The 24,757-nt window shown below is 45.3% G+C and overlaps 1 protein-coding gene across 1 annotated transcript in view; it reads right to left on the reverse strand.

Annotated features, from left to right (window-relative positions):
- The window catches only part of RFTN1 (raftlin, lipid raft linker 1), a 180,604-nt gene that overhangs the window by 52,263 nt on the left and 103,584 nt on the right, over positions 1 to 24,757 (reverse strand). Inside the window, exon 5 of the mRNA XM_005863630.2 lies at positions 3,935 to 4,232. Coding sequence (XP_005863692.1) covers positions 3,935 to 4,232 — 298 coding nt within the window. The remainder of the gene's footprint in view (positions 1 to 3,934; positions 4,233 to 24,757) is intronic.

Consider the following 24,757-nt stretch of genomic DNA (forward strand, 5'->3'; position numbering starts at 1 on the left):
GGCACGGGGAAGGGAGGGGCCACATATCAGAAAAGCCAGACTCAGGAGGGTACCCCCTCTCTCTCGTCTCACAATGAGCTGCCGGCCAAGGAGGCCTACTGACTACAATCCCCTCAGCCGAGACGTGCCATGGAGACCCCTGGCCCAGGTTTCTGCCTGGCATTGTAAGCATTTGCGTGGGCACAGGGTGAGAAGGGCAATGCTTTGAAGACATTATATTATTTCCGTGACAGTGAGAACAATTTCAATTTGCACAAACCTGTCTGGCCTCCCTGTTTCTGTGACTGAAGTTGCAGCAACAGAGATACTGAGGGAAGGACAAGACGGGGAACGCTGGAGGCCAGGAGAAAAGTGGCAGGTGGACATCGGGGACACCTTCCTTACCTTTCCCTGCACTGGCCTTCCCACCCGGCCTGCTTATTACAAAGGAAGAACACAAGCTCCCTATGGACCAAGATGCCTCACAAGGGGCCTGATCCTGCTCTTCTGAGCAGAGCTGCCTGGGGCGGGGGAGCGTGAGAGGAAAGGGGAAGCGTCCTGGAGCAGCCAGGCATGGGGCTGTCTCTGCGCCAGCTCAGGTGATCTCTGCACAGCGAGGCCATCAAACCAACAGGAAATTCCCCCGGACCAGAAAATAAAAGTCAATGAGCAGGAAGAAAACCACATGATGGGCCTCCGAGGGGGCCGAGTGGGCACATGGCATAACCTCTGGACCAGAGCAGCTGTTCCCTGGAGCCTGTGGGGGTGAGGAGGGGGCAACCAGCTCTGTTTCTGATGGAGAATGCGCTGGCAAGCCCTATCTGAGCAGCCCCGGCCTAGACTGGCTCCCCTAGGCCTCCTATAAAGGAAATAAATTAACTGAGGAGAAAGAGGGGGAAGGAGGGAGACTCCCTCGGGACTTTTTTTAATTGTCTTGCTGTGATTGCCTATTTAAGCCCACCTGGCAGGAGGAGGAGTAAAAACACTTCACCCTCCTTAGGGGGCCCTGAGAGGAAGGCAAGCTGAAAGCTGAGCAAGCAGCAGAGAGGGGAAGCTGGTGGGGGTGTTTAGGGGTGGTGCAAGGAAAAGAGTTCCCAGGACGAAGATTAGGAGAGAGGCTGCGGCGACATGAGGGCCATGACCAATGCGGACAGGGTCCCTGGACATCTGGCCTTCAAGCAGGCCAACTGCTGAAACTATGAGATAAAATTTAACTCCAGGAGGGCATGGAAGGTGACTTTGCTCATCTGTGAAATGGGCACATTCACAGCATCTTCTGTCATACAGTTGCCATGAGATGCCATCTAGAGGACACACAGGAAGAACTGAGACCACTTAGAGCAGCGGTTCTCAACCTGTGGGTCGCGACCCCTTTGGCATTCGAACGACCCTTTCACAGGGGTCGCCTAAGACCATCCTGCATATCAAATATTTACATTATGATTCATAACAGTAGCAACTGTTATGAATTCATTACAGTTAGGAAGTAGCAACGAAAATAATTTTATGGTTGGGTCACAACATGAGGAACTGTATTTAAAGGGCCAGAAGGTTGAGAACCACTGACTTAGAGGGTCATCACCACTGTGACTGTGTCTGTCCATCCACCACAAGGCCGTGCACGGGCACTAGTAACCCCTGTGTGTTCATTCTCTGCTGAAAAGACACATTTATTCCACAAAAAGAGGAAAAGGATGGCAGTGAGCTGTCTACATTTCAGGGACCTGTGGCCTCCTGAGCAGATAGGTAAGAGCCAGCCTCATGTATAGACAATAGACAGACAGGTGCCCACGTAGTGAGATGGGGGGGGGGAGGTGCTAGAACACCCTGCACAGCTAACATGAACCCCGATTCCCCGGCAGGAACTAGCTTTCTAGTGGAGAATAGGGACTTGAGGAGATGAGACACAGACCAGGACACGCTGGTGTTCAGGGGTCCCTGGGTGTTCTGTGACCGGGGAGTCTTCAGGTCAGGGAGGTGAACTGTCACAGGGCAGCAGGAGGCACCTGGGGAAAGGTGGATCCTAGGACAAACCGCCCCAATGACCTCTCCCTGGGGTCAAACACGGAAGGCAGGACGTCTGGAAAAAATCTTGGGGGAGGTGGATTCTGGAACAGGAAATATCTGAAACTCCTGAGGGGAACCTCCATATTCACTGCCTCCTTTCTCAAAGCCAGGGTTCCATTCAGAGCAGCCCGTACCCCAATACTAACAGCTCCCACTTAGTCAAGCAGTGGCAAGCGTTTCAAATGTGTATCTCATTTAACCTTCCATCAACGAACTACTGTTCTAGCCCTATTTTCCAGGGTAAGACACGAAGCACAGAAGGGTAGGTTGGCCAAGATTGCCTAGCTAGAAGGTAGTGGCCTGGCATGGAAACAGACTCCAGGTTCCTAACCACGGTGCCACCTACCTCTCCACAACTCCTGCCCCTCACCTCCCGAGCTCCTGGACTGTAGAGAAGGGCTCCAAGGGGTTCAGAGCGCGCACACACCCAGCCCACCAGCAATGAGCAGATGGAGGTTTCTGGAATAAGACTTGGACGTTCATTAGGAGGCACACACAGGGTCTCAATGTGCTCTCAGCTCCTCTGGAGGGAGCAGAAGGCTACCTCGAACAGTGAAAAATCCCACAGACAAAGAGCTCTACTGCAGTACCTAATAGGGATCTGGGCCTCCAATAAACAGAAATCCTAATATATCCAAGAACTGAGGCAGCGCCAATCTCTCTCCCTCTGAATCAACTTGGCATATAAGTCCCCAGAATGAGCCATCCCACAGTGTTCTTTTCAAAGGCTAATCTCAAGAATTAGTAAATAAATAATAACATTAACCAGGGAGATGGTCCAGAAAGGCGAAAGAGAAGGGCCTCCTAAGGCTTGGGGTCGCCTCCTGTCAGTCTCGTTACTGATTCACCTTCCAAAGACTAGAAGAGGCCACCCAGCTCATATAAGTACCTGGCTCTCAGGAAATGGCTAGATTCGAGGTTTCCTGGAGAAAGAAGAGGAAAGGGGATTATGGGGAAACAAAGAGAAATATTACTGTCTATAAATTGAGGGCCCCAGTACATCTTGTGAGTCTATTAGGATATTACACAGGAAAGACCAAGGAGAGAGGTGAATTGAGATGGTGGCTAGGCCTGCCTGGGTTCACATGCCAGACCTGCCAAAACCCAGCCTGGACAAAGATGTACTCTCTAAACCTCAGTTTACTCTGCTGTAAAATGGGCCATACTAGAGCTCACCCAAATCCTGGAGCTATCGGGAGAATTAAGATCAGTCATATAAAATGCTTGTTGGCACAGGGCCTGGTACACAGGAAGTAGTAAAACACATCGGCTTCTACATTGTTGTGTTGTTGTTTGAAATCCCCAACCTAAAGTGCATGCTCTAATGGCCGTTATTAGGTGATTAAGAGGATTCACATATTGGCCAAGTGTTCTCTGCATGGTGCCGATCTGTCCACTAAACTCCCCGAAATCTGGTTGTTTCCAGCCTAGTGAGTTGAGTCACCAATTTCCCGCACAATGTGTCCTCAACTGGCTTTCTTGATTTCTTTCTTTAGGCAGATATTTAAAACAAGTGAACCCAAAATGGAGCCTCCGCTTTGCATGGGTGCCGGCACGTTAGCACTTCCTGTGTTACAGGGGGTAACTCAAGGGCAGTGCAAAAGCACACGGGTGAAATAATTCAAGTGTGAGAATCCACTTCAAACGTGCCATTTTGGAGCAACTGCGAGTCCATTTCATGTGGTTCTGCTCCCCCCGGAAGTCACAGCTTCAGTAAGTCAACAGTCCAGAGGCCCAGAAAAGCACTTGATAAATTTTTTCCTGTTTGATGGATGGCTCTCTTTACATTCTCATTCCGTTTCTTTTTCTATAAAATGCCATGGGGATTCCTGAGAAGCTGTTAGCCTCTCTTCCCTCGGGCCAATAGGCCCTGTGCTGACATACTTACTTCCCGAGAGCGGTTCCCCAGGCACTTCGGACAGGTCCCCATCCGGTCCATCCAGAGTCTTGGAAAAGTCTGCACCGTCCCCCTCCTCCAAAGGCAAGCTGGGCTGTTTGGCGGTGATGGGTGTCTCCCCTCCTGGGCCCTGGTTGGGCTCTGGGCTTCCATCTGCCCCTGCTGGAGCACCTGGGTTCTTCTTGTCCCCACCCCCCACCGGGAGGCTGCTGCCTGCTGAGTTCACAGGGCAGCGGTACTGAGGGATGACACTCACGAATTTCAGGCCCCGACTGGCAGCCTCCTGGACCTGTGAGGCAAACAAAATGAAGAGAACCATGTGAGTGGGATGCTCTACCAAAGGGGGACACAGGAAACATCCAGAACGCCTCAACATGAAACCGAGGGAGCTGGCAGAGGCACCGTGTCTAGGCAGTACATGCACCCCAGCCCTGGCCTGACTGGGGGCGGAGAGCATGGGCCTTGGTTTTGATCCAACCACAGGAAAACACAGCATTGAGCTGCGAAGAGCTGGGATGACCTGTCTTTGAAACACTGTATTATTATTATTTAAAAAAATATATATTTTATTGATTTTTTACAGAGAGGAAGCGAGAGGGATAGAGAGTTAGAAACATCGATGAGAGAGAAACATCGATCAGCTGCCTCCTGCACATCTCCTACCGGGGATATGCCCGCAACCAAGGTACATGCCCTTGACCGAAATTGAACCCGGGACCCCTCAGTCCGCAGGCGGACGCTCTATCCACTGAGCCAAATCGGTTTCGGCTGAAACACTGTATTATTAGTTTTGCTTTTTTTTTTCTAAGAGGCTAGGAAAGGGTCTAAAAGGATGAGCTGAAACAAAGAGAGTTTGAAAGAGGAAATTCATTTGGTAAGAGTTTATTTTTTCATCTTTTTTTTTTCTCTGATGAATCACCTACTTCCTGCCAACCAGGCTACTGTATAATCCAGTATGTCTACATAAGTACACATGAACTACCTGATGACATTTTATGACCCAAAGAGCTTCCTCTTTTAAACAATTGTTTTGGCAGCGAAGGGCAGAGATGGGGAAAATCACCACTGTGGGAGAGCAGATGCCCACGTTCCCACAAGAGGGGACACCTGCTTGGGGGTGCTGCTGGTCCCCGGTGAAGCTGGAGGAGCCAGAGACCACGCCAGGCCCACAGGTGCTGCTCGGGCAGACGTGTAATTCTGCAGGCCATGGTTCACACCATTCAGTCTAGGTAATGGGTAAGTTCCTTCTCACTTCCTGAGCCCCTAAGTGGGGGCCTGATGGCCACAAAGAGTACTGTGGCATTTTAACTCTCCTCTCCCTAAAAAAATCCCCCCAGACAATTGAACGTAGTAGTCATAAGTGAAAAACAAAACAAAACAAACCATAAAAGTAATAGCGCCTAATAAAATCAAAGCAAAAGCCAGCCAAAACTAGAAGATGAACTTTAAGGGGACTTTCTGGACAAGGATGCTCCAATAAATCAGGAGGTAGAGACCTCAAAATTGTGTTAAGTCTTAGTCACCAATTCCTAAGTAGATGACCTCAGAAAATCCTGAGACCTCTGCAGTGATCATCTCCATTTGAGAATTAGTTAGAAATCCAGCATGGAGTCTCTCTCTCTGAGGGAGGAGCAAGCCTTGGCAGCCGTCCTCGGATGAACCACCCTAACTTTAAGCAGAAGGTCATTTTAGTTCAATACCACACATTCTAGAAGACAATTTAGGGAAGATGCAAACATGCAGTCCAGTCTTTTCTATAAAGTCTAGCCTGTGCTGGACCCAACAATAGCAATAGTAGTAACTGCCACTTACTGTAGACCTACTATGTGCCAGGCACTGCATTAGGCACTTTACATAAATTGGTTTGTTTGAAGGATGACTAGGAGTTCACTAAATGGGAGAAGGGCAATGTAGATAGAGAGAAGGAAGGATTACCATGGGCAAAGGTTTGGTGGTATACAACATGCTGATGTATTCAAGAAACTTCTCAAAATATTTCTGGAACATGACATGAGAAACCAGGAATGCCCCGAAATTAGGTTGAACTGGAAACCACAAGGCCCGTATCATGGATGCCAACAAAGGCTCTTACTTCACCCTGCAGGCCAGAATATCCACGACTTTCCCACTAAGGGAACTCCAAGAGCAGAGAACAGTGGGGGGTATGAGAGCAAATGACAAGATTTCTTTGCTCATCTTCTATCTTAAACATTAACGAACATTCTGTATCCTGAACTATAGTTGTACACAGTATCAAAACTTTAAAAAATATCCCAACCCAAGCCTTCCAGGGAAGTTCATGTCTCAGGAATATCAACTATTTTTCTACATAAACTTTGTCTGCAGCACTGCGTACTTTCTTTGGGTGGATTCCTGGAAGTGGAATTAATGGGTTAAGGCAGCATGTCAAACGCAAAGGCTAACACGGGCTAAATAAACGAGGCATGCGGCCTGTGGGCCGTGAGTTTGACATGCTTGGGTTAAGGGATAGTAACTTAACAGAGGCTTGATAAGGCTGCCAAGCTGTTTACCAGAAAGGGTGAGTAGTCCTTCTTAACCAGAACTGCATTTAGATTTTATAAAGACCACTGTTTGGCTAGACCCTGGGGGCCTTGACACTTCTGGTTTCCTACCTACTCTAGTACAGGCACCTTCTTTTCTCTTTCTCCTAAAGTCATTTGACTGTTTGTCAAACTGAGCCCTGTTTGTTTCCCATTCACTCATTCACTCATTTGTTCATTTATAACTGTTACTGAGCAAGGCTCATGTGCATGATAATGGTGAGGATTAGGTAGTGTTTAGCAGGATTCATCCTCAGCCACCAGCTCTTACCACTCTACACTCCCCATGGTGACCTCCTGTAATCACCTCGGTTTACCCACTAGGCATATGTTAATTATTCCCAAATTCGAACCCCACAGCCCTAATTTTTCTCTGGGTTTCAGACATACATCGCTGGTGATCACAGCTGACAGGGTCCAACAAAGACCTCATCTCTTCAAACTGGCATCTTCCTTAGCTCTTCCCTTCCTCGAATCCCATGTATACACTCACCACATCCTGCCAGATTTATCCCTCTGTGTTTCAGGAATCCCTCCCCCTTTCTCCTTATATCTGAGATCACTTTATTTAGGTGCTCAACAGCTGGTGTTGGACACCACTGTTACTTCAAGCTACACCAGGTCTTCACGAGCACAGAGTCAAATCAGCATGGAGATTAAACCAAGGCCCTCGTCACCCTGGTTACGAAATTCCCCACAAAATTTCCCTAACAACGGTGGCTTCTTAAAACAACTGTTAACACTGTACAACTTTTACTCAGAACTTTAACATGCATTATCCTAGGCCTCAAAATAACACCTTACAGAAGAGGAAATTGGTCAAGCATCGCAGGGCTAATCACAGGTAATGCTCAGGTACGACTCTGAGTATCCTAAGTCCACCCTGAAGCTCCTTCAACAATACCACTCTTTCCACTTTATATAATCCAGCCTGTGCCAATGTGCCCAGCTAGATACTATTTTAAACTGAAATACACTCTCGCCCACCTTCTCGTTTCTGCTGCATTTCGTAAGCACCCCACCCACAAAACTTAAGGGAGTGATAATTGCTGGTGTAGGCACCACATATTAAATAATACCACTTTTGATGGATCCAAGACTTCATTCAATTTCTCTATAATGAGTAAGAACAAATTTGATGGTAACTGTATTTTCTAAACCTAAAATCAGAAATCTCATGATGTGAAAAAGATTTCTTTTTTAAAATTATTTCTATACAAAGTCTCAATGCATTGCAAAAAATAATCACCTTTGGATATGTATTTGAAGAATCATTTTTATTAAAAATAACAACAGAATATTTGGATAGTCCCAGAAAATCTAGAACATACTGTGTGCTACTTTACTTTCAAAATGAATACCATGTTGCAAATGGTAAGTGTACATGTATACCAGTCTGGTAAACTTACTTGAGTTTTAGAGTACATATGCCAGTCAGGGTGAAACCAGTTAGGGAGAAATGAGACATGGGGTGGGTTTAGTAAAAATGAAAGCTAATGTAACATAGAAAAAGGAGCAGAAAAGGCTCCTGCTGACAGGTCAGTGGGAACTGGAATACCTACAGGTCATATTAGATGATGTAGGTGAAGGGTCAGTGACAATGTAATACCATTTCGTCTGAATCCAATGAAGAAGGTGTCATGGTTAATTTTATGTGTCAACTTGGCTAAATTAGGGTGACTAATTGTTTGGTCAACACTAGTCTAGATGTTGCTGTGAAGGTATTTTTCAGCTGTGATTAACATATACTCCCCAGTGACTTTAAGTAAAGCAGACCACTCTCCATAACATGGGTGGGCCTCGCCCAATCAATTGAAGGCATTATGAGCAAAGACTGAGGTACTCCAAAGAAGAAGGAATTTTGCACGTAGACAACAGCATAGAAAAGCTACCCGAGTCTTCAACCTTCAGAGTCAAGACTGCAACATCACTCTTACCTGAATCTCTAGCCTGCAAGATGCCCCTACAGATTTTGGACTTGCTACCTGGCAATTCCTTAAAATACATCAATTTCAAACTCAATCTTTCTCTTGATAGATGATAGATAGATAGATAGATAGATAGATAGATAGATAGATAGATGCAGTCATCCCTCAGCATCTGTGGGGAATCCCTACAGATTGCTACCTGGCAATTCCTTAAAATACATCAATTTCAAACTCAATCTTTCTCTTGATAGATGATAGATAGATAGATAGATAGATAGATAGATAGATAGATAGATGCAGTCATCCCTCAGCATCTGTGGGGAATTGATTTCAGGACCCTTGTGGATAACAAAATCCATGGATACATCAAGTCCCTTATATAAAGTGATATAACAATTGCATATAACCTATGCACAACCCCTCAGGAACTTTAAATAATCTCTAGATTACTCACAATACCTAACACAATGTAAGTGCTATGTAAATAGTTGTTATACTGTATTGTTTAGGGAATAATGATTCAAAAAAGTCTGCACATGTTCAGTACAGATGCAATCGTCGTAGGCCCAAGTACATAGTACACATCAGCCACAACGTAACATTTTTCCCCTGAATATTTTCCATCCGTAGTTGGTTGATCCTGCAGATGTGGGATCTGCAGATATGGAAGGCCTACTGTAATCCGATTAGTTCTGTTTCTCTGGGGAACTCTGACCACACAGGAGGAAAGCAGGTAAAGGGAGTGAGATAGCACCGGGCAGGCTGATGGAGGTCTCTAAATCTAACCCTGACTTGGTGTGAAACGAAGAGAAGGCCATGAGCTCTCATAAGTCAGTGAGAGAGAGAGCATGTGCTCCAAATAGAAACAAGTCGTCCACTAAGACTTAATCTGGTATCGATTCGAGGTCCCAGGGGGGAGGCTGAGGGGTAGCAAGAGAGCTGACAACTGTCACTGTTGTTGAGGGAAATTTCCTCACCACGTTTTGAGGTGGGGAAGTTAAATCTTTAATTGGTAGATTTCCTATCTCCAAGGTGTAGCCAGTTTCTAACTTTATGATAAACTTAATGGAATCCTTATAACTAATGAGCTAATTAATGCTGGCAATCAGAAACTTACCGACTTTTTACAACTACAGAGCTATGCTGCCCATTGTGGTAGTCATTAGCCAAGTGTGGCTGTTTAAATTCCAATAAAATTTAAAAATCAATTTCTCAGCCACACTTGCCACATTTCAGGTGCTCAGTGGCTAGTGACTAGTGAGTAGTGCCTATAGTACTGGACAGTGCAGAAACAGAACATTTAAATCATCACAGAATGTTCTATTGGATAGTGCTATTGTAAAGCACTAGAGGCCCAGCACACGAAATCATGCATGGGCAGGGTCCCTAGGCCTAGCCTGTGATCAGGGCCATCTTCCGTCCGCTCGCCAGTCTCCAGTACCGCCCTGCCGCCACCCACCCCAGTTCCCCGTGGCTCCCGTTCGCCATGATCAGAGCCTGCGGGCCGGGGGGAGGGGCCAAGAGGTCGGCAGTTCTGCCCGCTTGCCAGTCCCCAGTCCTGCTCCGCCGCCAACACCCACCCAGGTTCCCCGTGGTTCCCTGTTCATCATCTGGCGATCGGAGCCTGTGGGCCGGGGGGAGGGACCGAGAGGTGGTCAATGTACCTCACAGCGACTGGTCGATTGGTCGTTCTGGTTGTTACGCTATTATGGTCTCTGGCCTTTTTATTATATAGGATAATTTATAATAATAAAAGGGTAATATGCTTATTAGACCAGACGTCCTTCTGGGCGTTGTTCTGGATGTCCTTCTGGACGATGCTGGGGCTGGAGGGAAGCATCCCGGGTCCAAGGTGCCTGCCCAGTCGCCTGCTGGCGGCCAGAGGGAAGCCTGGATCCTGGGTGCTGGAGGGAAGCCGGTGTCAGCAGCCACGGGAAGGAAGGCCTACTCTTGCACGAATTTTCGTGCATTGGGCCTCTCTAGTAAAACATAAAATGCTGAGCAATAGAAACAGTTTTCAACAATGATTTCAGAGACATAAAATACAAGGTAAAGACCAAGACTCACACACATCCCAAGTATACCCTAGACCACTCTGACCCTCCCTCATAACTCTCTTGGGTCACCGTCTATGATGGCTGACATTTAAAGGTGTTTGCGGATCCATGACATATACAAAGAACCCACAAACACAGGCATGTACTGTGTGTCAAGAACAGGCACAAAAATGCTGTTCTGGTTGCACAGTTACATGTGAGTCTTTGCGGTGAATATATTATCATATGCACACAACCCTTCCCATCTTTTATCACCTAAACTCTTGTACAGCTTTCTGAAAAAGGAAGGTTCAAAAATAACACAGGTTTTAGCTCAAGTCTGAAGCTGCCTTTAGTTCTGACGTGTTAACACTTAGCTTCAGGAACTGAAAGCTTTACCAAGCACGGCTGGGTGTTTAGTTCCATTATGGAGCCCCAAGGAAAGAACATGTGGACTATCTGGTGTTGTGGTTTTCTCTTTTAAAGACTGACAGGTCATGGAGTGAGCCCTGGACAAGGAGTCTGAGACCTACAGCTTTGGATCCAGCTCTGCCACTCACTAGCTATGCTGTTAGCCAATGATTGATTTATGTAAGCCTCAGTTTCCTCATCCATAAAATGGGGATAATAACATCCATTCATTCATTCCGTAACTATTTTCTCAATACCTATTAGGGGAAACTAATAGTGAGCCCAACAGGCACTATCCCTGCCCTCTTGGATTTTGTATGTGTTGGTCTAACTCAGGGGTAACTGAGAAACTGAAGAGTTAATGTGATCCATCCTTCTCAAACTGTCCAAGCTCAGTTTGAGGGACCACTACTTGGCAAGGCTCGGGTTTGGGGGAAGAAGTATTTCTTTATTCTCCTCAGCCATTAGGGGTTATTTGGAGTTCAGGAAATGCTGAAAGAATTGAGAAACCTGCAAACTCCCTTGAAAACAAAAGGCAGAGGAGGGGCCCATTGTTCTGGCGGGAGTAGAGAGTGAGCCCATCCTTTGGTGGCTCTGTTCAAGGCAGGCATTTCTGACAAAAGAAGTCTTATTTGCCCTCATACTCTGTGTTAATTGACTCAGTTCTTTCACTTAGATTGTGCCTATAATTTCACGATTCGGTAAAAATGGAGTGCATAGTAGTTAGAAATAAATAGGACTGCCCAAAGATCTTCAACTAGCCCTTTGTGCCCCCTGAAAACCAACCCCTGTGTCAACAGTCTAAATAAAAAATGCACACAAAGTGAACAAGGAAGGGAAGGTCTATCTGTGAAGAGCAACCTAACGGTACCCGAAGGAGCACCCAAATGGCCAGCAGGGTAGGGCCAGAGCTGGACCTTAAGAAGACCTGGAACCAGCATCTCCAGCACTGTCAGAAAATTTCTCCAAGTTATGTCCTAATTTTTTTTTTATTTGTTAGCACCATTCTTCTTATCTAAAAACAAGTTCCTCCATGTGGCTCAACTTCTGAGTATTTGCTTACAGCTTAGCTACTGAAGATAGAGTGCCCTCAACTTCCTGATTACTCACAGTAAAAAGATCCCAGGGAAGGCCTCTGATTGGCCCAACTTAGGTCAGGTGTCCACATCTGGGCCAATCAGTTCTGACCAAGGGCAGGGTGGCTCCCATGGAAACCATACAGATGCACTGTGGCAACAAAGCAGCTCTGAAGAAGAGGAATTTTAGGACAAAACAAATATTTAAATAGCTACCATGCAGATACATTATATCATGTGAAATAAAATCTGAAACTTTTTCAGTACTCACATGTACTCAAATGAAGAAGAGAATACAAACCAAGTATTATATAAGGTAACTGACATTTAAGCCAAATAAAACCAAGCAAAGAAATCCTTATCATGTTTATATACAGGGGCAGGCAAAAGGAGGTTTACAGTTGTGAGTACATGGGAGTTTATTCTTGTATTATTATTAATTATCATATTGTTTTCCATATGAACACCTGTAAACCTACATTTGCTCACCCCTCTATTTTGGTCAAAGTGCTTCCTGCCTCAGTGCTTAGGTTATTTTGTCTGCAGACACACAGCAGTCTACTACTTCACACAGGGTATCTTTGCATATCTCCAAATGGAAGGTCTGCTAAAAAAATTCCTGCCCCCCCCCAACATTATTGAAATATAACTGAAGACAGTTATATTTAAAGACTATTTCTGGAATCGCTGTCCAACCCCCGGCCATTTCACTACACAGAGCAGTGTGCCACAACAAATACAAACCCAGACCAGGAGGGGCACAAGGGAAAGAGTCAACACTCTGGAGCAGACGAGTGTCCCCTCTGGCAGATGTTCCCTGACCCTGCAAATCCCTAATCTCTCTCACTGGAAGCCCATCAGGACGATTTAGCATAAATGTGGTTGCCTGGGCTCAGATCAGGACCCTGGAGCAAAAGCAAAGACCTCTGCCCAGGAGAGCTGGCATTTTCCACTAAGGGGGAAAAAATGTACAGGAGAATCTGCCTTTTCCCACAAGTCTGCAGGAACCCCAAGCTCCCACTAATGCCAGTGCACAACCACAGAGGAAATGGATAAGTCAAATCTCAAAGCATCATGCTAGCAAAGCACTTAAAGAGACTTTCTTCACAGTCTCGTGGGAAAGTCACAGAATGTGCGCTGGACCTCCCGGGGTGTTGTTTCGTGGCTTCCTAGGTGAGTAAAATAACCTCACCCACAGGTGAACTCTCTGTATACGGAAATGGCGTGAGGGAAGGACTCCCATAAGGCTAGCAAAGGTGAAGCGGTAAGCCAGTGTCATCAGTTAAGCAAAGAAGAGCAAATTTCAATGTACCTGCACCAAAAATCCACAATCACAATAATTTACATTTACTGCGAGTTCACCATGTGCCAAATATTGTTTTAAGGGCTTTACATGGATTAACTCATTTAATCCTTATAATAACAATATAAGTAGGTACTCTTTTTTTTGTAATCCTCACGTGAGGATATGTTTTATTAATTTTTAAAAAGAGAAGAAGGAAGGGAAGGAGGAGGGAGGAACAGAGGGAGAGGGAAGGAAGGAAGGAAGGAAGGAAGGAAAGAAGGAAGGAAGGAAGGAAGGGAGGGAGGGGAGAGAGAGATCATTAATGTGAGAAAGAAACATTGATCAGTTGCCTCCCATATGTATCCCGAGTAGGGATTGAACCTACAACCTCTTTTGGTGAGGGCTGACTCTCCCATCAACTGAGCCACCTGGCCAGGGCTAGGTATTCTTTTCATCCCTGTGTTACAGATTAGAAAACGGAGGCAGAGAGGTTGCAAAACGTGCCCAAGTCCATACAGCTGGCAGTAAATGGCAGCTAGGAGTCAAACCTAGCAGGCTGGGTCCAGCACTGTATTCACTATACTCTGTGCTGTTCTGTGAGATACTTGGGCTAGATCTTGAAGACTATTGAATCTTTGGATCTTGGACTTTTTGTTCTGTAGGCATTGAGATGCTACCATGGTTTCTGAGCAACAGTGAGGCCTATCCCAAAAGAAATTCATCCGTCTGCAGGATTTGGTCTGAATCTCGGTGAGAGACGGCGATGGTAACAAGTGAACAGAGTGGAGGCAGAGAGAGTGGCTGGAGGCCTGGGGTCACGGCAGAGCTCGTGGGAGAGGCCAGAAAGCGCCTCCCTCGTCATGGGCAGGGAGGCGGGAGGTAGATGGAGACCAGAAGTAGAGGCAGCAAGCAGTCTGTGGACTGCAAGGCGATGTACCGCAGGACTCTGGGTAGGCAACCGATCGTCCAAACAAGGGCACTTTTTTCTATATGTGACACGGCACCAGAGTTAAGTTAGGGTTTTCCAAAATGCTGACACGCCGAGCTCAAAAGGTTCGCCATCACTGCTCTATGCTGTTCTGTGAGATACCTGGGCTAGATCTTGAAGACTATTGAATCTTTGGAGTCTTGACTTTTTGTTCTGTAGGCACTGAGATGCCACCATGGTTTCTGAACAACAGTGAGGCCTATCCCAAAGGAAATTCATCCGTCTGCAGGATTTGGTCTGAATCTCGGTGAGAGACGGCGATGGTAACAAGTGAACAGAGTGGAGGCAGAGAGAGTGGCTGGAGGCCTGGGGTCACGGCAGAGCTCGTGGGAGAGGCCAGAAAGCGCCTCCCTCGTCATGGGCAGGGAGGCGGGAGGTAGATGGAGACCAGAAGTAGAGGCAGCAAGCAGTCTGTGGACTGCAAGGCGATGTACCGCAGGACTCCGGCGTGTTAAACTATGGGTAGGCAACGGATCGTCCAAACAAGGGCACTTTTGAAAGCAAAAGGTGAAACTGTTAATAATTATGCTGTGAACACAGGCCTGAGCTAGAACTGTCCACGCAAACGGAGACATAGGGTCCCCCAGTTACGCGTGACCAGAGTGAAAGCTGCTTTAAAAAGAATAAGCAGGTGACTGTCCTTTCTCATCCTTCCCTGTCCAGTATGTGATCCGCTTCTTCCATCGAGTTCTTGCTATCACATCCAGGGCTTTCTCTGCCTGGTCCCTCCCACAAGTGTCAAATCCATCCCATCCACTCAAGCTCTCAAGAAGGCTCCAGGTCTCCCATCAGTGGACACTCTGCTGACCTCCCATCCACCCTAGGCAGCTACCTTATCCTCCCCCTCAGGGTGTCCTACCCCATACCTGCCCACTCCTCTCCACCTTCACAGCCTTGTTTTCTTCAACATACAATTTGGTTCCCACTCGTGCACCTTAGCACTCTCAGCAACCTCTGTTTGGGATGCTGTTCCACTGAAAGTCCCATGACTGGTTTCTCCTTGTTACCAGGGTCCCCTCTTCCCATGCATGGCCTTCTCTGAAATCCCAGTCTAAACACGGTCCCCTGGCCATGCTTCAGCATCTCTTTGTTTGATTTTCACCATATCACTTACACCACTTTTTAAAAACAGTAACTTATTGTCTGTCTTTCCCAGGTGGATGAGATCCCTGTGAGGCTAGGGACCTTGTCTATTTCCTCCCTGCTATGTCCCCAGCATCTGAAACAGTTCCTGATAACCTAGTAGGTACTCAATATATGTTGAAAAAAGGAATGAGTGGGTAGGAGGTTAAATCTGCAGAATCTGAAGTTACTTCTCAGTAGAAACTTCTACGAGTCTATTAACTCCAGCCATCTAGGGCCAGTAATGTTTTGCAAATACACCCATCTGACATTTTGAAAATCTGCACATCATTTGCTACTTGTATCATTTTTAACAGAGAAGAAAACAGGCCCAGAGAAGTGAAGGGCTCGTAGGTCCCGGGTACATCTCAAGAAAGCAACACTGTTAAAATAAAGTTAGTTGCAGCCCCTGGGTTCTCAGTCCATCTCGTAACAAACCGGGTCAATCTTCCCCTCAGGAAAAAGGAAAGCTGCAGCAACAAACCATTTGTTAATATCAGTCTTTCTTATCCAGGTAAAAAATACTTCATAACTGGGCATTCCACTGGGCCTTCTTTCATAAAGGTACTACTTACTACCTAAGATAAGACAGTGCATTCCACCCCCCCCCCCCAAAAAAAAGATGAAGAAAAGTAAAGAAAGAAGGAAACATAAAACCCAGCTAGAATCCAAACCCTGGAGCTGCTGAGGTTGACAACCCCAATTTCACACTTTGATAATACCAGTGACCCTGGAATTATAAGCTGGGAGCAAAGAACCTCAAGGGTTTATTAAGACGCCTGTGAATGTTCTGAAAAGCCAGTCTGAGAGTCTTCATGGAACTCAAATCTCAGCACCACAGCTAAATGACTGAGGAAAGAACATAAATTTGAAGAACTTTAACCAGGAACAGATGTTCCCCTTCACACCACACTGCTTTAACATCCAGTATCCGTGACTTCTTTTTCCCACCATCCCCTGATTTACATAGGCTTCCAAAACAATAATGAAAGGCACTTTAACAAAATGTTGTGATGGTGCGGTTGGACCAGTGCTATCCAAGTTTTAACCTTGGTTAAAGGAAAAAAAGAAAAAAAACAACTTTTCTATTCCCACAACTCCAGACCAACAAAAATATAACACGGTCCTAATGGCATTTGAAACTCCCATGGTAAACAGAGCAGTTCAACTAAGTACTTGGGGATGGTTTTCATTACAATGTGCAAAGAACTGACTGTTTTATTGTTCTTTTGTAAATACCCCAGAGGACCCCGGGATGGTTTTCTGGAAGATGAAAATGATTTGAGCTCCTTTCAGATCTCGTGAAGATACGTGATCTCTTTGAGTAACAAATAGGACCGTTTTGTTTTTTTCTTTTTGGTGGTGGGGGTCTTTGCATTTACAACTGTTGAGAATTACAATCAAAGATCATTTCCAATGCCTGATAACCCTGACATTCAATACTCAACTTATTTCCATTTCTTGCCTTGGTTTTTATTTTTTATGTATTCCATATTCGTCCTGCATGTTTCAAAGTCCTCTCCTAGTACAAAGAACTGTAAATGAACGTAGCAGGTTCTGAATTCATGTTTGTGACAGACTGTATTGTTCAAAGATGGTCACAACAATATGTTTCACCCAGCATGGTCTGCTAGAACCCTGCCACCACGTCACCCAGAGACAAAGTCCACGTCCCTCTATTTGAACCAGTACGGGCCCCCACCAATGAGAAAAGTCAAAAGGAAGCCATGTGACTTCTGAGGCCTGGTCATAAACATTCCATGAACTTCCTTGTTCTCTTGGGGTGCTTGCTCTTAGAACCCAGCCATCATGTTTCAAGGGAGCCCAACCAGTCTGTGGAGAGGCCTTTAGGCGGCCGTGTAAGTGCACCATCTTGAAAGTGGACACCCCCGCCCCCCGCCCGCTGCCACCCACTGACAAGCATCCCAGCTGATACCATGTGGAGTAGAGATCAGCCAAGTTCTGCCCCAGTCTTGCCAAGTCTCTGCCAACTCCTGCCCAACGTATAAATCCGTGAGCAAAATAAATGACTGTTGTTGCAAACCACAATAGAGTTTTGGGGTGGTTTGTTACAAAGCAATAGTGATCCTCTTAGAATACAGTCACCCTCACTAATTCATACCGATGGGAAGATACCAGACTGCAGTCATTTCTTAAAGTAACACCCACAGCCCTTTATAAGGGATGCAGTTAGCAGTACTCTCAAATATGCAGACATGTAAACAAGGATAACAACACAAGTACTTCCAAGGAGTGGGCCCTTCGGGACAGGCTTTAGTGGAGAACAAGAGCAATGTGTTATTAGCCTCTGGTTCGTGATGATGCATCAACAAGCAGGTACCCTGAGGTAAGCCCCGCCCCCACAGTGTGCCCTACATTATTAATCGGCTAAGCCAACCTGGAGGAAAACTCGGGCATAATTCTTGTTTGTGACAAGTTACAAACGCGTAGCACATGAATTAATGATGATGTTTTACTATTCAAGAGCGACACAGAATGATGCCCACATTCCCTGGCACCACTGGAATCAGAAAGAGTCACAGAGACCCCCCTGGTGCTTGAGGCTTAGGAAAAAACCCAGCTGTGTTATTCTTAAGGCGCCATAAAGAGAATCTTCCACGGTCCTCTGGGGAGTGTCTCAGTGAGCAACTGCATCTCTCATTCAAAATGGGAAGCCACTGAAATGAAGTTTCTACACCAACTGAATAATGAAGAGTTCCATGAAGAACTAACTTTATTTCTAGCAGGAATAGACTTATACATGTTCTTTAAAAGTTTCCCACCTTTTCAGGTGTTTTGCTTCTACTCCCTGTACCCTCCATCCCAACCTTTTTATCTCTGAAGGAGCCTTTTCAATAAAAGCTTCTTGGGCCCTGGCCATTGTGGCTAAGTGGTTAGAATGTTGGCCCGGACACTGAAGGGTCTTGGGTTCAATTCCTGGTCAAGGGCACATACCTGGGTTGCAGGTTCGATTCCAGGCCTCGGTCAGGGTGCATGTAGGAGGCAAGTAATAGATGTCTCTCACTCACATCGATGTTTCTCTCTCTCTCCCCCCCCTCCCTCTCTCCCTCCCTCCCTCTTCTTCCCCCTCCAATCAATGGGGGAAAAAATCCTCCAGTAAGAATTAAGAATAAGTAAATAAAAGCTTCTTGGACTGCCTTCTGCTCAATAACACCCTATCACCCCACCAATAACATCCCTACTTAAAGAAAATGTGGCCCTAACCGGTTTGGCTCAGTGGATAGAGCATCAGCCTGCGGACTCAAGGGTCCCAGGTTCGATTCCGGTCGAGGGCATGTACCTTGGTTGCGGGCACATCCCCAGTAGGGTGTGTGCAGGAGGCAGCTGATCAATGTTTCTCTCTCATCGATGTTTCTAACTCTCTATCCCTCTCCCTTCCTCTCTGTAAAAAAATCAATAAAATATATTAAAAAAAAGAAAATGTGGTATGTGTATACAATGGGATATGATTCAACCATTGAAAAGAAGGGAAGTCTGCCATTTGCAACAATGGACCTGGAGGGCATTATGCTGAGTGAAATAAGTCAAACAGAGAAAGGCAAATACTGTATGATATAACTTATATGTGGAACCTAAAAAAGTCAAACTCACAGAAGGAGAGAATAGGATGGTAGTTACCAGGGGCTGGTACAAACTTGCAGTTATAAGATGAGTATGTTCTGAGGATGGAATGTACAGCATGGTGACTATAGTTAACACTACTGTATTATATAACTGAAATTTGCTGAGAGAGTAGATAATATTCTCACCCCCCACAGAAAATGGTAAATATGGATGTTAACTATGTAGTGATCATTTAACAATATATAGGTTTATCATACCATCATGTTGTACATAATAAACTTACATAATATTTTCAATTATATTTCAATCAATCTGGGGAAAAAATCCCTACTCCCTCACCCATATAACATCCCTGCTACCCCCACCAATAATATCCCTAACACAGCAAACAGTAATGTCCTACTACCCATCCTCCCCAGATACCTTTTAATCATAGGCCTCCTGCTATGGGGCTAACAGAATGAAGATAGATTGGGAAGTAATTAGTTATTCGGGAAACTTTGGTTAAATCTATTTTCTCTTATTGTTTAGGCTAGATTTAGAATAATCAGTTATTGGAACACTTGGGCCATTTGTCCAAACCCATATCTTGGATTACTTGTATAGATTTCAGCACCACCCACATAATGGTAATCTATCTTATTTTTCAGTATTTTAAACACTTAAGAAGTCAGAAGTGATCCAACAAATTAATCATTTAAGTTTAGATTTTCCTCACAATAGATTTTTTTTCCATTGAAAAGTCAGAAGGAAACGTTTACTTTTAACCTAAGGGGAGAAAGCTTGTAAAAAATAAAAGCCCTTATCTTGAACCCCAATTATAATTACTACTTAAGGGGAAAGACAAAAATGGCTATCAATCAACAAACACTGATTTAACAAATACAGAGCACAGCGAATGCTAAGATGTGCCCAGAAAATTTCATAAAATGAAGGCATATGGCACTAAAATTCAGCATGCCACGATCCTAAAATATGAATTAATAAAATAAGCCTCTGGAGAAATCATTGAAAAGCTGGGGTCAACCATAGAATAATAGAATATTGCAGATTATCAATGTGCAAAAGCCTCATTTTACAGGGAAGAAAACCAAGAATTCCAGAAGGCCATGTGCCCTGCATAACTGACTACCCAAGGTATTAAGTAGCAGTTTTCCTTTACTGGAATCAGGAGAAAATTCTGGAACTGGGCTTTTAAAGTTCCAGATTTCTCCTTGAGGAGGTAAGTCAGCTTCAGTAATTGGGTACTTTATGTCCAAGAACTCTCCCTCCTCTCCTTCCCCCAAGCCATCCTCCACACTGCGGACTCATCCTAATGGGGTCCAGCTCTGGGAGTGGGAATTCTCCCCACAGCAGAAAGGGGTTAAACCTTACATGGGTTTATCTGGCTCTAAAACCCGCAGAAAAGAGTGCACATCAACTCAAGCAGTAAAAGTGAAACCTCCCAGTTTGGCAGGGGAAGATATAGCAGGCAGCCTAACTGCCTACCAGGATAAATTCCATTTCTCAGATGAGACACCCCACCCGGACACGCCGCCAGGTTAATCCAGATTCCCACGCTCATTATCTCTGCTGGATGCCAGACAGATCCAGCAGGCAGGCAGGTCTCACTGAGCAGGGATGCTCAGCACCTCGCAACAACGCAGATGGGAAGGTTCAACCTGTGCTGTAAACCCGTCAGCTTCCACATGTGTCCACTGACAGTGCATAATTAGCACCCAGAACATGTCCCATCTCATAAAGCACATACTAGTACATACATACCCTTTATACACATATGCCACTTTAGAATCTTTCCTGGTGATAACAGCAAATTGCATATTTGTAAACGTGTCTGCTGGGAAGTATGAAGTAGAAGGGGATGACATACAATCCTCACAAGTCACTTCCTCAACAAGTCTCAACCACCCCCAAACATGAAAAAAGCTTCTGCAAGTTACAGGAAAAAGAAATGGTAGGAGTGTCCGTCCACCTCGTCATCATTGCATCAGCTCTGAAAGCATCTGTTCCCATACAACTGTGACATCTTTCGAGCCCTGGAAATTCATGGGCTGCCAGCCTCTCATGCCACAATTATCCACTTAGCATCTACTATATGACCTACACTCTTCTCTGCCTGGAAAAAAAGAGACAGTAAATAATCTACACTAATAAAAGAGAAACATGGTAATTGGCGTACGACCGCTACCCTTCCCATTGGCTCAGCATATCCTTATGCAAATTAACTGTCAGCCAAGATGGCGGCCGGCAGCCATGCACTGAAGCGAGCAGGGAGGCTTGCTTGCTCCAGTGACGGCGGACTCCAACGTTCCCCGCCTGCCGCTGCCGGCCTCTCAGCTGCAACTCTAAGCAACTATGTACTATGTTGCAAATAAGAAGCTAAACAAAACCCCAGAAACCAGCCGGACTGAAAGCCAGCCGGACCGCAACATTGTATCGATGTTTTCAGCAGCGAGGCCTCAGAGCTAAAGCTGGCCCAGAATAAAAAAAAAAAAGAAAAGAAAAAAAGGAGCAGTTGGGAGCTTCAGTCACCCGCTTCCGGAAAACAGCCCTCAGCCCCTCACCCAGACTGGCCAGGCACCCCAGTGGGCCACAGCAGAAAGGGGTTAAACCTTACATGGGTTTATCTGGCTCTAAAACCCGCAGAAAAGAGTGCACATCAACTCAAGCAGTAAAAGTGAAACCTCCCAGTTTGGCGGGGGAAGATATAGCAGGCAGCCTAACTGCCTACCAGGATAAATTCCATTTCTCAGATGAGACACCCCACCCGGACACGCCGCCAGGTTAATCCAGATTCCCACGCTCATTATCTCTGCTGGATGCCAGACAGATCCAGCAGGCAGGCAGGTCTCACTGAGCAGGGATGCTCAGCACCTCGCAACAACGCAGATGGGAAGGTTCAACCTGTGCTGTAAACCCGTCAGCTTCCACACGTGTCCACTGACAGTGCATAATTAGCACCCAGAACATGTCCCATCTCATAAAGCACATACTAGTACATACATACCCTTTATACACATATGCCACTTTAGAATCTTTCCTGGTGATAACAGCAAATTGCATATTTGTAAACGTGTCTGCTGGGAAGTATGAAGTAGAAGGGGATGACATACAATCCTCACAAGTCACTTCCTCAACAAGTCTCAACCACCCCCAAACATGAAAAAAGCTTCTGCAAGTTACAGGAAAAAGAAATGGTAGGAGTGTCCGTCCACCTTGTCATCACTGCATCAGCTCTGAAAGCATCTGTTCCCATACAACTGTGACATCTTTCGAGCCCTGGAAATTCATGGGCTGCCACCCTCTCATGCCACAATTATCCACTGAGCATCTACTATATGACCTACACTCTTCTCTGCATGGAAAAAAAGAGACAGTAAATAATCCTATATAATAAAAGCCTAATATGCTAACTGTCCGGTTGTCCGTTCAACCAATCAAAACGTAATATGCTAATGATATGCTAAGGCTGCTCAACTGCTTGCTATGATGTACACTGACCACCAGGGGGCAGATGCTCTGACCAGTAGGTTAGCTTGCTGCTGGGGTCCGGCCAATCGGGACTGAGGGAGATGGGCTGGACACGCCCTGGAGCCCTCCCGCAGTCCCTCCCCGGCTGGCCAACCTCCCACATTCCTCCCAGGCCCCAACCATGCACCGGTCGGGTCCCTCAGCCTGGCCTGCGCCCTCTTGCAATCTGGGCTGAGAGACACACACCCCCCCCCGCCCCAGTGCACGATTTTCATGCACTAAGCCTCTAGTAAACATAATAATTAAGTAAAAATAATAAAGTATTAGGAAATGACAAAAGCTACAGATAAGAGAGAAATAGAGAAGAGTAAAGGGAATTACTATGGTGGGGAGCGGCAGGGGATAAGGTGCTTTAAAAAAAAAATGGTGGGCAGGTGCTGGCCAGTCTGGCTCATCTGATTGGAGAGTCATCCAGTACACCAAAAGGTTGCCGGTTCAATTTCCAGTCAAGGCACACAGTGGGTTTTGGGTTTGGTCCCCTGTTGGGGCACTTATGAGAGGCAACCGATCGATGTTTCTCTTTCACATCGAAGTTTCCCTCTTTCTCTCTCTCCCCCTTCCTCTCTCTAAAGCCAATAAACATATCCTAGGGTAAGGATAAAATAATAACAATAATAAAATAAAAAAATGGGTGGACAGGGTGGGCGGATGTGCTGGAAGGTGAACTTGAACAAAGATTGGAAGGAAGTGAAGGAGTTAGCCAAGCGGATATCTGGGGGAAGAAGATCCATAAAAGTTACCTCCCCTGCTAAGAGTTAGACCATATTCAGCAACCACAGCATGCTGACCTGATTCACAGTAAGCTGGATGGGGAAATACACAATCCATCAACAATCACACACCGCATCTCCTGGATATATCCTGCATATCTCCTGGGTTTTACCACCCAGATGCCAGTCCTTGGACAACAGGGATAACTTTATACATTTACAGACTTTTACAGAGGTCCTCACAATACACAAACTCTCATTTTGTACTGAATGGCAAAATGCTTACTGGGAAGCCCTGGCTGGGTGGTTCAGCTGGTTGGAACATGTCCCATACACCAAGAAGGTTGCTGGTTCGATTCCCGGTTAGGGCACATATCTAGAAGGGATCCCCTTTGGGGATCGTCCAGGATGCAGCCAATCACTCTCTCTCCCTCACTCTCTCTCTAAAAATCAATAAAAACGTATTATTTAAGAAAATACTTACTAGGGAAAACACATTAACCAAGCTAGTTTGGGATGTTTACTGAAATCATCTGATGGACTTGATTTTTAAAAAGAAGGAAAAGACTTTTAACAAAAATTTAAAATAATTCCTATAGCGTGAAAGAAAATTTTGGTTGCTGCAGTAAGCAATCTTCTTTTTTTAAATTTTATTTTTCAATTTCAGTTTACAGTCAACATTATTTTGTATTAGTTTCAGGTGTACAGCATGGGTGTCAGGCAATCATATACTTTACAAAGTGCTCTCCCCAATATTTCCAGTGCTTCTTAAATGAAGATAGCTTTTTAAAAGAAATGCTGGAATTTTAGAGACAAATGAAAATAAGCTACTGGGACACCAATGAATCTCAGACAGTGTTGAGCAAAGATGCTTTTTATAAAAAATTCCACTTATATAAAGTTCAAAGCCACGTGAAGCTAACCTTTGACGTTAGAAATTAGATAGAGGCTAACTTTGGGGCAGAGAGGGAAAGTGACGGTAGAGGCCACAGGGAAGGCTTTGCGGTGTGCTATTTCCCGCCCTGGGTGCTGGTTACACAGGTGTGTTCATTTCATGTGAACTCACTGAGCTGTACACTCATGATACATGCCCTCTCTTGTTACTTATGTTATCTTCAATAAAATGAGATTTTTCTTTTTCTGAAGAGCAGTGCAGCGAAAGTGCTTACATTATGGTGATTTCACACAGGAGCTGGATAGCAATGGTCCTACTGCTAAATTAATGAACATTTATGACTTAGGATAGAGTTTTTAGTGATAGCATCATTCATTAATTTTAAAAGCACTGAATTCCAAGAAAATTGGAGGAAAGTAAATATGATGAGCTGGAAACCTGTGCTATAGGCCCCCAAAAGTCACTCTGGTGATGATAAAGACACTGAAGGCCAAGCTGCGTGAGGAGTATAGGAATAAAATGGTTTCAGGAAATGTAAACGTGGGGAACAAAAGCACAATTTCCAAATGTGTGTGTGTGTGTGTGTGTGTGTGTGTGTGTGTGTGTTTCAGGTAATGTAAAAATACATGTACCACTAAATTAATTTATTTTAAAAAGAAATTTAGTTATTTCAAATATATTCCTAA

The sequence above is a fragment of the Myotis brandtii genome, unplaced genomic scaffold (genome assembly GCF_000412655.1).
Source record: "Myotis brandtii unplaced genomic scaffold, ASM41265v1 scaffold18, whole genome shotgun sequence".
Taxonomy (NCBI): Eukaryota; Metazoa; Chordata; class Mammalia; order Chiroptera; family Vespertilionidae; genus Myotis; species Myotis brandtii.